The sequence below is a fragment of the Plectropomus leopardus genome, chromosome 23 (genome assembly GCF_008729295.1).
Source record: "Plectropomus leopardus isolate mb chromosome 23, YSFRI_Pleo_2.0, whole genome shotgun sequence".
Lineage (NCBI taxonomy): Eukaryota > Metazoa > Chordata > Actinopteri > Perciformes > Serranidae > Plectropomus > Plectropomus leopardus.
Genome location: NC_056485.1, coordinates 8,605,554 through 8,619,956, shown reverse-complemented (window position 1 = coordinate 8,619,956; position 14,403 = coordinate 8,605,554). Strand labels below are relative to the sequence as shown.

At 39.4% G+C, this 14,403-nt stretch overlaps 1 protein-coding gene across 2 annotated transcripts in view; it reads right to left on the bottom strand.

Annotated features, from left to right (window-relative positions):
• Positions 1-14,403, bottom strand: part of pcxb (pyruvate carboxylase b) — a 350,229-nt gene that overhangs the window by 62,946 nt on the left and 272,880 nt on the right. For both annotated transcript variants that reach the window (XM_042512173.1, XM_042512174.1), the window contains exons 13-15: positions 13,750-13,894; positions 11,653-11,742; positions 4,568-4,789 (exon numbers count right to left, since the gene is read on the bottom strand). In XM_042512173.1, the coding sequence (XP_042368107.1) occupies positions 4,568-4,789; positions 11,653-11,742; positions 13,750-13,894 (457 nt within the window). The remainder of the gene's footprint in view (positions 1-4,567; positions 4,790-11,652; positions 11,743-13,749; positions 13,895-14,403) is intronic.

Sequence of the window (14,403 nt, the reverse complement as noted above, 5' to 3'; positions counted from 1 at the left end):
TTAAGAATCACAATGGTTTGGATTCTTTTACACGTTGTTCCCACAATTTTACCAAACTTAAAATGAAAAGAAAAAAATCTATTCTTCTATAAAACAGCAAAGTATTCAATTTTATTGTAATCCCACTTCAGAAGGGTTATGGGTCATGCTCTGCTGCAGAACTTTAGCAAATGCATCCTCATGTGGGGCTAAAAACTAAGGAGGCTTTCATATCTGGGACACGCAGGGTTTCCCACACATTCACTTTTTTTTTTTCGGCACACCACCACATTATCATCATCCGCTAACGTGTATAGATTTCTTAGTATTTGAGCTGTGCAACAATACTAAAGTGAAAGCTGAGTGCAATGGGACAGGAAAGGGGGTCAGTTGTACCCAGGCAACATATGAATAAACTGTATCAAATCAGAAAATGGCCTTCGTCTTCCTGCTATCAAAATGAGTAAGAATACTGGCTATTTTTGTGTGCAAGGAAAGTAAAACCAACCAATTGAAATGCTGTAATTGCCATGAGAAAAAAAGAAGCTGTTAAAATGTTTGGTAGCAGATTCATCACTTTGTTTTCTAAATGGTTTGCTGTTCCTGCTTAACTAGTAAAATGAACATTGACATATTAATATGCACAGAAAGCATATTATTATACTGTAAACTCGTAAAGTCACAGGAAGGATTGAGGGGGATATATTTCTTTCTAGAATTCATTCTGCCTTTAAGTATTTAAATAATTATGAGAAAGTACCATTCTGTTTTTCTGTGACTCATAATCATATCATGCAGGAACTACTGACGCCTCGAGAGGATCCACCAGCATAATACATTTCTCCTCGATGATTCACTCAGTCTGTCTCCACAACTTTCTCTTGACTGAGAGAGACAATCTTATGCTCCTCAGCTCATAATATCAGCCCATTACAGAATCATTATGTCAGGTCAGGAGGTGTTTAAACGTCTTTAACTCCTGTTTTACATTTGATTTCAATGATGTGCTCTTGCTGTCGTTGTATAAATGGGAGACAGACGAGCATATATTCACTTTCAATGACTTTTTTATGAAGACAGAACAATGTTTAAACTTCAAGAGCCTTCATTGACGGAAGATTTCAAAACTCGACTCCCACTGCAATTCAAACATTAGCGCTTTATGAGAGAGTTTCGGAGGCAGACACAAAGGAAGATGTATTCACCTTTCTCTTGTCTTTTTATCAGAACTGGATTCAATTCAGAGGGCAGATTTTGTTTCACAGTGTTTGTTCCCTGTAGAAGTTTCACCGCACCAAATTAAGAGTGTTTACCACACCGAGCTCATTTAAGAATAATTACACATTGCACAGAAAAAATACGTGAAACCTTAAAAAACGACCGTGATGATTTCCCTTTCACATCCTGCTCAACTGATTGGGAAAGCACATTTCGAGTCACTACTATTTGGTTTAGGCATGCAATGCTAAAAGAAAACCACTAGATATCACAGTGTCTTTAAACAGGGTCAAATTATTTTTTAAAAACATGTTCGATTGAAAGGTTAGTGTGTCCTTTTATGGTAAAGGGAATGAAGCTAAGCTAAACTGTCATTAAATGATATGCTATGAAATAAAACTTCTGAACTTCTGAATATTAATTGTTGTTAAATCACACTTTTATTTTATTGTAATTATATAGGAATAATTTCCTAAATTTGATTTTTTTTAAAAATAACTAAAGCCATGCTTAACCAAACGGTTTAATTGTCCTTTTATTTTAAAGACAGTGATGCCAAGATAATAAATTTGCAATTTTATGAAATAAATATAGATGCATGATTGTTAATACAATATATTTGATGTTATTCCTTTAAATGTTTGCTATTTTTTTTGTAATCAGTATGATTTTTCCACATTTATATGTATCTATCTCGCATCTTTATAATCATTCATATTAAAGTATAACACAACCCCAGCAATAGTTTTGGAAATCTTACCCAACTGCTGCTCTCTGGCTTTTAAACAGTTCAATAGGCCACTGGTTTAGGCTCTCCAAAAACATGATGATTCTCAGTTTAGAAAACAGGAAGCTCCTAGTGAATTAACATCTTAAATGCTCAATCCTAAAAAGATCTCAAAGCATGCTTTCTATCAGGCCGCATTGACTGTTTTGCACAGTTTCCTGTTTCTCACACAGATGAAGCCAAGAGAAATAGTCAGAGAAGCCTGACAGAAAGCTCAGTTTGGGCTCTTTCAGGCAGTAAAACATATAGACATGTCTGACTGTGCTGTGAGCTTCCCATTGCCTAAAAGGAGATTTATGAAAGCCTAAACGATCGCCCCATTGGACTGTGTATAAACCCATGGAGGCTCCGCAGGAGAGTGGCGGGATCCTAAGAAGTAAAAGCTATCAGTGAGGTTGTGTTACTGCACGATTATAAATGACGGTAAACAACATTTTAATGTGGGTGTGGGCGTATATTTTTTAAAGTCTTCAAATGTAAGATAATGAAATGTTAAAAAGGCATTTATGTCCCTTAATCAAAGCACTTTTCTCCTTTCAGAACTGGTTCACACAGTATAATGAGACAGCCTCCCTGGCACTTGTTCAACAATTTCCTCCAGAGTGAAGAACTGAGTTCACTGCGAGTTTTCACAGTCTCTCTTCAAAGATTTACTTTTAATGTAACTGCTCAAACACGGCTAAGCTGATTTCATATCATCTTTCTCTGGTCAGTCCCATAATAACATCTCGATAGTTGGGAGATGGGAGCCACTTTCTATCTAAATATCTCCTTAATGTTTTACTTTTGCTCTAACCTTTTTATCTGTTCAAACATGAGATGAGTAGACAGTTGCTTAATGTGAGATCTGCTCAAAGTGCTCTCCCAGAGTAATGAAATATACTGTTTTCCTCTAACTGGTGCACCACGATCGCCTACCGGGAGGAATTATATCTCAGAAAGGGTTTACAGCACCAAAGAGGTTTCACTGGAGAGTCTCTGCCTTTGCATTTTTTTTCTCACTTTGCTAAACCATCTAACGATGAGCACAGTCAGTGAAACACAAACCCTTTTTACTTTAGGCTTTTGTTGTTTGCTTCTTATGTTTGTTCTTGTGTTCTGCTCAAAGCTCCACAAGTAATATAAGCACAATCACTCTGAGTCATTAACCATAATTGAGCATTAAATTAAATGTTTCAACCTCAAGAGGTTCACTGGGCATATCTCTTCCACAAACGTGTGTGTCCTTCGTGTTCAAACAGCAAAACTGAATTTACTCTTTGAAACCAGTTCATAACAATTGCACTTCACATAGAACCATTATCAAGAAGTGCTGATAATTGGTCTCGTCTGCGACTGTTCAAACATAAGGCAAACATTTTTTGTTCTCAGGCCAATTTCAGAGTAATTGCATATTTTACAGTGACAATATTGGACTGTTCATGCCTCAAGAAGTTTCAATAACGCATCATTTTCTCTATTCATTCAAGAGCAGGCAAAAGGTACAATCATTGTCTATTGAGGGAACTCGCTGAAGACTGACTTGTGGGAAAGGAGATGGAGCCATGAGATATGTTTTCAATGGCACATGATTTTCACAGCTCAGACGAGAAAAACAAAGAGTTACAATCACTGTCATCAATGAAACATGGAACACATCTACAGCAAGAGTGGGGGGAGAATGGAGAGTACATTCATGGCTGTTCAAACACATTAAAATGTGCAGGCACATAGACAAAGAGTTTAATTAACATGATAACCATCACAAGAGGGAAATTGATGCCATTTTTGCATGACTGCTTAGATGAGATCACATATTGTGGGTATTTCCTAAGTTATTATCAATCAACTGAGCACCATATAGTGGTGTTACTTAAGAATTTGTACCCTACCTTAGCTAGGGTATAAAGATCTCACCAGGGATTTATATGAGAGTGAATATTTTTACCTGAATATAAATTCCTGGTGAGCTCTTGTCTTGAATTTAAAAGTTTGGTCCAGTGTACTTACAAATTAAAATATATTGGAAAAATATGAGAAAGAGCTACTAAACTAATTCGTCTGAAAAAGACGTCTTATGGGGAGAGAAATTTCTTAATAAATTTTGTCATAGTCAAAGTCATAGGGGCCCATATTTAACAACAGCAAAACAAAATAAAAACATCCTTTTACAAACTCTCACAACTTGTACAATATAACTCAAGTCTCATTTAACCAGTGGTATGCTCAGTACTTCCCAAACACAAGAATTTCTGCTAAGTCATTTAAAGCTTTTCAAAGCCAGTTAAAATTACTGTTTTTGTCAATGGAGTCTCTCACTTTAACTTTCACTTCCCCATCCAATGGAGCTGTGTGGGAAGTACTGAGCATACAAATGGATAATGAGATCTGGATTAATCTGCACAGGCTGTGTGACAGTTTGAGTCCATTAATCAAGAATTTTCTTCTTTTTTGGATTCTTCACTCTCTGGAGGCATTCAAGAAAAAAACACATTTTCTCCACAAATTCAACATGATACAAGATAAGCAATTGATATACAAAGGGTCATTTTGGGAGGTGAAGTGTTTCTTTAATCTGTCAAAAAACTGAAAACAGAAACTCACCTCCCCAGTTCTCCAGGCTGAAAAGGTTGCTGAAGTTGTGGCTGACAAATGGCGAGATCTTCTTCAGGTCATGTGTGCGAACCCTAGTTGCTAAAAGCGACTGGTGAGCATCTCTGAAGGTGGTATCCATTAGCAACAGGCCTTGGTGGGCACGGACAGCCTTGGCGAATCCTTCAGGACCGTCACGCAGCAAGATATCACGGAAACCTACTGGTGGGTCGCCTGTTAGTGAAGTAGGGAGAGAAAAAAGATGAGAGAAAGGAGAAAGTTAGTGTGGAGAATGATACAGAGGGGTAATGAAAGGGAAATAGGTTTGTGGTTATGTACTGGTATGTGATAAAGCAATTTGTGAGAAATCAATATCAGATGCTGGGGTAATTCTTTAAAATGTTCCACCAAACTCGACCAGATTGTGCAGATACTTAGTGATGATTAGACCATATATTCACTGAAACTGGACTGATCTATTAAAACAAAACAGGAAAACTGTTAACATAGCTTTCATGAACGGCAGATCTTAAATTACAGCCATGTCCCAAAAAGCGGGGTTCCATATTATTTATTAAGTGGACAATATGTTCAAGTAGCCCTTTATTTATCCAATTTAAGCGTGAGTGTACTGACTTCAGACACTGCTTAAGTGTCTGGCAAGATAAATGGGTAACACCGATTTAACAAGACGCCAGCCAAGCAGGTAAACTGATGTAATTTACAGGATGTTCCCTCTTAAGTTGTGCTGCTAACAAGTCCTGTGCTTGTCATAACTTGTGCTAATGAGGTGGACGTGGCCTCCTCTCATTGCTGCTCCTATCACCCTCAGCTCAAGCAGATCAACCAAAAAAGAATACAAGTATTTAAGCCTAGAAGCCGGCTTATTAGACACACCACCCACCAATTTGTAAAAATGGATTTCTCCTGCTGACAGTGACTCATATGTTCATGGGTTTCTATATAAAGTAAGCAGTTACTGTTTATTTCAATAAGCGATCCAAGTGACTGAGCTTGGTACTGTATGGTTGCCATCTAAAGGCAACCTGTTCCAGGATGGCTGCCATTGCACTTTTCACGCATTTCTAATTTGTCAGCCTTATCAGTCCTGTGACCCTGTTTTTAGGTCCCAAAATTACACCAGCAATCACAGAGCTGTCATGATGTCGCAAATTTGAGCATGGTGCATATTTATATTCTATTTTCTAAAGTGTGGAGGCAGCTTCTGATGGATTTTAATCCATGTACTTTGACATATTGATACGTTTTATATATTTCCATATAAAATGTTAGTCTTAAAATCCACCAGCAACCGTGTCTGAGCATTCATCAGACATAGGGTTCCCGTGCTCAAGGAGTGCAAAACAAGACTTTTGGTGTCTAATATCCATACTACCATAAAATTTAGTATGCTAGAAAATGATTTAGTATGTCCTGATACACAGTATGTCAAATGCAACATGCCAGAAATAACATTATGTCCTACTTCGTCCGGCTGCGTATTGCAGTATGTAAACCAGCATGCTTTTCTGACAATTCAGAACCACAGTCCTCTGCATGGCAGCTTACTGACAGCTAACAGAAGCTGCAATGACTATAATCACTCAATGAAACAATCACAAATAATCGACAATGTATGAAGTTTCAACTCAAGATTAAAAACAATACACATTTCAAAGTAATAGAAGCAGTGCTCTCTGGGTTTACCTACTCTGGAAAGCTTGGCAAATAGTGTTTTGTTGCATCTCTGAGGTAACATTAAGTGATAACATTAAGATCTGCTGCTTTCTAAATCGCAAACTTTTAACTTTTACTCCAAACTTTATGCTACAGAGTGCAAAAGATATACAGTATGAGCAAGAGTGTCAAAGTTCAAGGTGTGATGTTATGATGAAGTGGTATGCGCCAACTATAGGTAAACTCCATGCAGCTGTATTTGTAAGGGTAGCTGCTGTAAGCACTGATAGAAAAAAAGTATGCAATTCCAAATGGAGTGCAAGAGTCTACAGCAATGCTAGTGGCCCTGTGAGGCTTTACTTTGAGCAAAATACTAACATGAGGGTGCTAACATGATCACAATAACAATGCTTACCATCTTAGTTACTGCACGCTAACAGCTGCTAATCAGCACTAAAAAGTATGTATTGACTTGTCATTTGTTTTAAAGGTCCTTATTCATAAACCATCATCAAAGTCATTAGGGTTCATGACTGTCTGTACCAAATTTCATGGTTATCCATCTAATATCATCCTCATCATAGTACAACAAGGAAATGTCAGGTAATTACAAGTAATTAGGATTCATCATCTGGAGAGCATGAATGTCTGAACAAAGATAGAGTATTAGTATATGTAGTGCAAATCCATCCAGCTGATAAGATATCAGATTAAGATATTTCAGTGGATGTGTAAAAATTATTGGCCTGCTGGTGGTGCTAGATCTCCAAATTTGATAGGATTTATTCCCTGGAGAGCGTGAATGTCTCTACTTGATTTCATAGCAATCCATCCCATAGCTATTTTAGTCTGGACCGAATTGGTAGATTGACATTGTCGTCCATGGAGCCATGCCGCTGGCTTGGCTAAAAATAAGACAAGAGTAATGAAAGCTTGCAGATGAACTAGAAACGAATAAATCACACTGAGCAACATCCATTAAGAGCATTTCAGAAACCCTGCAGGATCCGCTCCCCTGAGGAACCCCGAATAAAGACTGTTGGATATGTTGGGTTTGGATAAGTGTTTTTGGTTAGCTTACAAGACTGTAATGTCATAAGTATCTAAATGCGCTGTCACCGCTAAAAGCCTCTGTAAGCAGGAATAATAACAATTGTGGTAGAATCCCCTGGACAAATTCTGACATTTCCAGTTTATAAAAGCAAAATAGTCGTCAAAACAAACAAGTTAACCATTGCGGAGAGCTTGCCCTTTGGGCACTGCTATAACCAACCCTCTATCCTAATCCCTTTCCCTTTCCTCATCGCTCTTTTCCTCTCCGTGCCTGGCAACTAAACACAAGCACAACCAGAGGCATTAAAATATTGGGGATGGAAGTGGGATCTATTTTTGCTGCTGTGTGTACAATCATCAATCAATTAGATTAGTTAATGAGGTACTATATGCCTGCTTAGTTGTCCTCCAGCCCTCTGTCCTTCTCTCCCCCTCCATCTCACTTCCTCTCTGCATAGCTAAATATTCGCTCTTGACCTTTTATTGTTGCACCTCATCCCTGGAAACAAATGATCTCTGCCATAATTGTCTCCACGGCCAGCATGAGCAAAATGAACTCCAAACTTAAAGACACACACACACACACACACACACACACACACACACACACACACACACACACACACACACACTGATATGAATACATAAGTCCCACAGCCAACACACAAAATTAGCTCACAGAAACACACAGGGGCTAGATGAGCTCTGAAATCACACTGCCGTAGCAAATAGATACAGACGCTTTGAACTTATCAAGATCTGTGTGTAATACAGCGGACTGGGGTACACGCCGTGCACTAACACACACAGAAAAATGTTTTATACTCAAAGTCCATTTCCATTTTTCACACTCACGCAGTCTTACAAACTTGCTTTCTATGTTTTTACCACTCTTTGACACATATACCTCGATACAATAGAGAGGAAATAAGGGCATCTGTACTGGGACTACAGTGACTAAACAATAGCCTATGCATGTGACAATTTTCTAGAGAAAGGTGGTGTTTGAGTGGATTTGTGTGTGCGTCATATCGCATGCAGAAGAAGCAAAAAGTAGTAAAGAGATACAAGTCCCAAGCGGTTGCCGTGCTTGACAATTGACCCACTTACACAAACAAACACTTTCTTTTGCATCGAAAACACCTCACTCCCACTCTCTAGCTTCTTTGCCCTCACTTCACTCCTCTTTCTCCCAGGCTGTTGTCATTTCATACCTCTCCCCTCGACTTTCTTCACCTGTCTGGACCTCTCTTCATGCTCTTCTCCTCCAGCTCCGCAGTGGCAGCTAATACGACTTGACAGAGTGAGCTACAGTGCTCAGAGGTACTGCTTTATTTGCAATTTGTGTAGGAGACAATCTCAGAGTAATAACAGCTTGCCTTGTCACTGTCCTGAGCTGGCATTTGGCTCTCGAGAAGAATGTTAACTGTCTTGTATCTTTGTGTATAGGAAGCTTTTAATTGGCAGATCCAGGTGGGGTAGCTAATCAGTGCTATATCAAAGCCAGGCGTGCAGGCAGAGCAATCAACTAAGCTTGTATTAAATGTTAAAAGCAGGCAGATGTGTTAGTAAGAGTCGTAAGACAAATGTATATCCTGCCTGCTTGAAAAGTTTCAAAATTCAAAATTCACAAAAGGTGATATTTTCTTGAACTGCAGCAAGATATTTACATTACATTTGCATTTAGTTATGGCTTGCTATTTACCATAACTGCTGAAAAAACTTTTGACTGGCAGAACAAGTTCAAGACGGGAATTTTTTTTCCCTCTACAAACTTGCATGGGAGGTGCAAAGCAAACAAACCTAGAGAAATGTATTAAGAACAAAGACAAAAATAAAGGTTACCTTGCCGCACACACACCCAGAGTATCTTGAGGTTTCAGAAAGCCAAATTTAAGACTCTTTATGAATCCTTTTAAGCTACCTGAAAATGAGTTTTGGGGCTAAACAAAAGCAAAAAAAAATAAATAAATACAGCCTTCTTCTTTTTGAAGATGGCTAATGAAAGCATCAAAAACGAGAAGCAGAGAAAGAAATAACGATATAAACAAAAAATTATTAAGACATTAAGTCCATTTGTGAACAGATTTTGCATATTGTGCTACAAACTACCCCTCTACTTTAATCCTAAAATGGAAATAGAGCGCACAACTGGGTGGAGGGAAGTAGTCTGTCATTTTTATTAGTCATTCTTCCTAAAGCTAGCTCTGAGGCATCTGGTGATTAACCTCTAGATGTCCTCCATTAAATAAATCCAGACAATAATTGGAACAAGGTGTACTTCCACACCATCGATGAAGCACTGGCAATCAGCCTTCAGAGGGAACGTTTTAGACTACAAATCCTAATTAGAAAATAATGGCCTTTCAGTACTTAACAGGTTCTGTCAGGACACCCTCGGCCTGTCTTTCAGGAGCACTTTTCTTCCTCAGTGTGGAGGGAACTCCTCAAGAATAGCTTTCGCTTGTAATTTCTCCTCATCTTTAGATGTGATGTCTTGAGATATGGCAATGTCATCCTGATCTTTGCTATTCTCTTTTCTGTGGGTGGTGCACAATAACAGCCCATCCTACTCCCTGTTTCCCCATATATCTATATCTCCGTGCCTGCCACCATGTCCACATGACCATTTTCTCCACATATAGAGATTATACACTGCCCAAAACCCTCTCTTCTCCTTTTATAACCCCTTTCTCCTTCCATGCCCCTGTCCCTCCCTCAGCAGAGTGTGATAATACAGGCCTAATCCCTCTCTTCTCTCAATCCCTCCGTTGAATGAAAGAAAGGATATAAGCACATTACAAATCTCATTACTAGGCTTTAGGTGTGCCTCTGTGTGTGCCTGTGCTGCATACAACTTCTTCATCAGCTGTTAACAGTAGGTGAGTGGAGTGGGGATGTATGCAAAGAGCGTCTGCCTATAGAGTACCTGCTCAGTACATAGTCTGTGCCAGCTTGTGTATAAGTGTGTGATTTTCAAGAGTAAATGAATGTGTGTTTGCTGCAATAACGAGGGGCGGGCAATGATAGCTGTCAACACAAGATTTGCATAAGTAGACAAGTGGTGGGTAAGCACGGAGGAACACACTCGCTCACACACCGACGTACACAAACACCGCAGATTACTCTGTCCTATTCTACTCCATTCCGTTCCACTGTGCATGGTTTTTAGATGTCAGATCTGATTAGTTATGCCTGATTATGATTCATATTATTCACATTATTTTGTTATAAATTTGTGTTTGCTGGGCACGCTAGGGTACGCGCTGAGGCAGAACAGGGTGCTGATAAACATGTCAGATTGATACAGCTGACAATTTTGTTGCTGTCAAAAGGAGCAGCTGCGGAAATTCATGCCAGTTTGCACTCCTAACAAAAAATAAACCTGGGAGCGCAGTGGGAAAGGACAAAAAGTGCATCACTGCAAAATGGCCACAGAGACAGGATCTGACATCAAGAGAAATAAGCCAATTTCTTGCTTTATAAATGACTAGTTAAACTGAGCACATCGAAACATTACTTTTAAATGAGTCATTTTGTATTCCAGCATTAGTTTAACCTTAGATAGTATGGGGAACAGAAAATGCCCACAGAGCTCTACTCCAGAGACTCTGAAGTGGCTCAACAAGCTCACAGAGTCCAGCTTGGCCGATGGCCTTTCCTGCAAGACTCCAGGGGTGCTGGTGCAGAGCAGGGGTGAGAAGCATAGAACTTGTGCCTTCACAAACAATGAACAGCACCCTCTCAGCGCTGTATTCACAGCTCAGCAGAGCACTCCGGGCCAAAACCCTTTCACTCCCTGAGTGCTAAACTGAGCCATTTAGGAAGGCCTTTCCGCCTACAGCTATCGGACTGTTCGACAGCCCATTTGTCATTCGGTGGGTGCTTTTATCCAAAGTGCCCTACAGATCCACAAGTGTTTACATTTTTAGCATGGGTGCCCCAGGGGAAATGAAACACCTAACCCTTGCAGTGGCAGTGCCTCGCTAAATTAGTCTAAATGTAATAACTGCAATAAGGATGATGCATTGTGACACTATTATGGTAACATTGTCTAGTGACACAGCACTAGAATTACCACCTTGCGGTTATATGCCTCTGTAAACCTGCACTTATAGTTTACATCCATGTCTGACAGTGAAAACGGTGTCTCCCCTTTTGCTCCTGAAATACAATGCAATGGCCAGAGAAGTGTTTTTGCAGAACATGATAATGTAACACTGAAGTTGACCTTTGACCTTTGGGATATAAAAAGTCAATACTTCATCATGTTATTGTATTAGACATCTGTGTGAAATTCTGTCATAATTAGCACACGAAATGATAGCGCATGAATAACTGTATGCATTTGCATTTGACTGACATACCCATGGTGACAGGAGGGATGACAGGGTCTGTGGAGGAAGGCTTAGCCTTGACTGGGATGGGTGTGGTTGGTCCATTTACCATCACATGACCTGTATAGGAACATAAAAATAGACAACACCTGTCAGATGCAGTCGTGTAACATAGAAAATCCTGTCAAGACAATAAAGAAGAGAGAAAAAAAAATCAATGAGGGATATAAAACAGCAGCGCTGAGGCTAGTAAGGATTATGGTCATATGTTTATATAGGGCAGGGCTTTCCTCCTTTGTGTCCTATATTTATGAGTTAGAGATATTCGCGGCATCTACCAGCACACCAATCAGTCACACAATCAATCACATCGCTGGTTTTAAGTTTGAGTTGTATGCAAAAAAGCTCAGCACTTTACCCTTCTCTGGTTGTTATCTTCTTACTACACTCTACAAAAATGTTAATGCACCACTTTTGTTTTCACTCCCATCATTCAGAAGTTTAAATAAAAGATGTTATACATTTTCTATGCACACAAAGGGCGTATTTCTTACATGTTACTAAACACTTCTCCTTTTCCAAGATAATAATCCACCTGACAGGTGTGGCATATCAAGATGCCTATTTAACATGATTATTACACAGGTGTACAAAAAGTTCACAAAGGCATGTACATCCAGGTACTGGACAAGAGATAACACAAGGCACGAAAAAAAGAAAGTCCGCACACTAGCTTATGCTCCCATGAATATTTTATATAACTACCATTGAAGCGACATTTCAAATTACATGTCTGACGAGGAGCATGTAGCTCGAAACGTCACCTTAGTGGTAATTATATTAAATAATAATGGGAGCATAATCTAGTGAGCAGACTTTGTTTTTTCTTCTCTTATTACACAGGTGTGCCTTGGGATGAAGGGCCACTCTAAAATGTGCAGTCTAATCATTAAAGAAGACATTTATAAGGTTTTTCAATGACTAGCACTATAGATATGCAATTTTTGGTCACATGGAATTCCTCTATGAAGAGAACAGGCCTACAAAGCGCAAGACGCCATACAAGGTGAGCAGTTCCCCACTCATGACAGTTAAGACAAACTGTCATCAGGTCAAGACCCTGGTGAGGAAACCAAACACTGAGATGAGCTTCACTGATTCAAGTTCTGACCGAAATTCTTAAATAGTGCAAACCAGTTATTGCATCAGCTGTTCGAGTGGCTGGTCTCGACAGTCTTGCAGGTGAAGATGCTGGATGTGGAGCTCCTGAGCTGGCATAGATCCGTGCAATCTTCGGTTTAAATGCTGGTTGGATGTACTGCCAAATACACGGATGTGACATTGGAGACAGCTTATGGTAGTGAAATGAACATTCGGTTCATGGGCCACAGCTCTGGTGGACAGTCCTGCAGTCAGTATGCCAATGACCCGCTTCCTCAAATCCTTCAACATCTGTGGCATCGTTTCGTGTGATAACACTGCACATTTCAGAGTAGCCTTTTATTGTGACTATCCTCTGCACATCTAGATGTAGCCATCATGCTGCTAAGTCAGCGTCTTGAAATGCCACACCTGTCAGGTGGAAGTGCTCACCAACAAACGTTTTGACAAATCTGTGACCAAAATTTGAGATTAGTAAATAGTGTGTGTGCATAGAGCCTTAGATTGTACATTTAAACTTGGAGCAAAACCATAAACTGTAACCAAAACAATGTACATTATCCCAGATTTCCAGTGTAAATGTTGTTATTGGATCCATTATAAGCTTTATAGATCCCATTAGCCCTCTCTCTCATTTTCCCACCAAAGCCAAAATGTCATAATCCTGTACTGACAAATCAGTTTTTATGCATTAGAGGTCCAGTCTCCGAAATTAGCTCAGCTATAATATACAGCATGGTACTTCCCGTTTAAAAGCTCACTGAAAGACTGTAAAAGCCACAGAAACTATCATGAAGTGATAGCAGATAGGAGGTTGCAGAGCTATTAACCTCATAATCACAGCTGTCTGTATATAGGCCTGGTTTTTAACTAAATGTCACTGTTTGAAACAGCAGCAGACTAAATTCAGAATAACAGCTGTAATGTCACAGCATTAGTGTGTGTGTGTGTTGTGTATATACTCACCCAGGTAGTGCAGTAGTTTCTGGGCTCGGTTCTGAGTGGGTTTGAGGTTGAAGAGTTCCTGGTTCTCGTCGATAAACTGGGTGTCCACGGTTGAGTGAAGGAACTGGTGGTTGGCAAAGACGTTCTGGAGGAACGGGATGTTGGTCTAGAGATGGAAAGAGATGGATAAACAGAGAAGGAGGCTTTTATATTGTTGTCCTCTTCTGAATGAGCATGTTACACAAAGGGTTTATATAAGCACCAAACAACACACAAAGACAAAATACATACGTGTAAAGAGAGACAAGACAGCAGTCATTCAGCTCAAGTCCTATTCAGCAAATCAATCACTTGAAAGAAAAGAGAGCTGTTCTTTGGAACACAACAACTTGCTTATGAGCGCCGTGTTACACATTTGTGAAAGTCCACACAAATTTTACTGAACCAGAGTGGAATCACAAAAAAAAAAACCCAAAACAAAAAACCCATTCAGACAACAAAATATGCTCAACAGTGCACAATCTTAGCTTTAATAGACCAACAAACACATGAAGGGCAGAGGGATAAAGTCAACTATTGAAAGTAATTACATTCCATTTCTATTTTGTTGTTGTTTGTTTGCCTCAAAAGTATTATCACGCCAATTAAGCTCTCTAAATTAACAAAGGAAGGGAG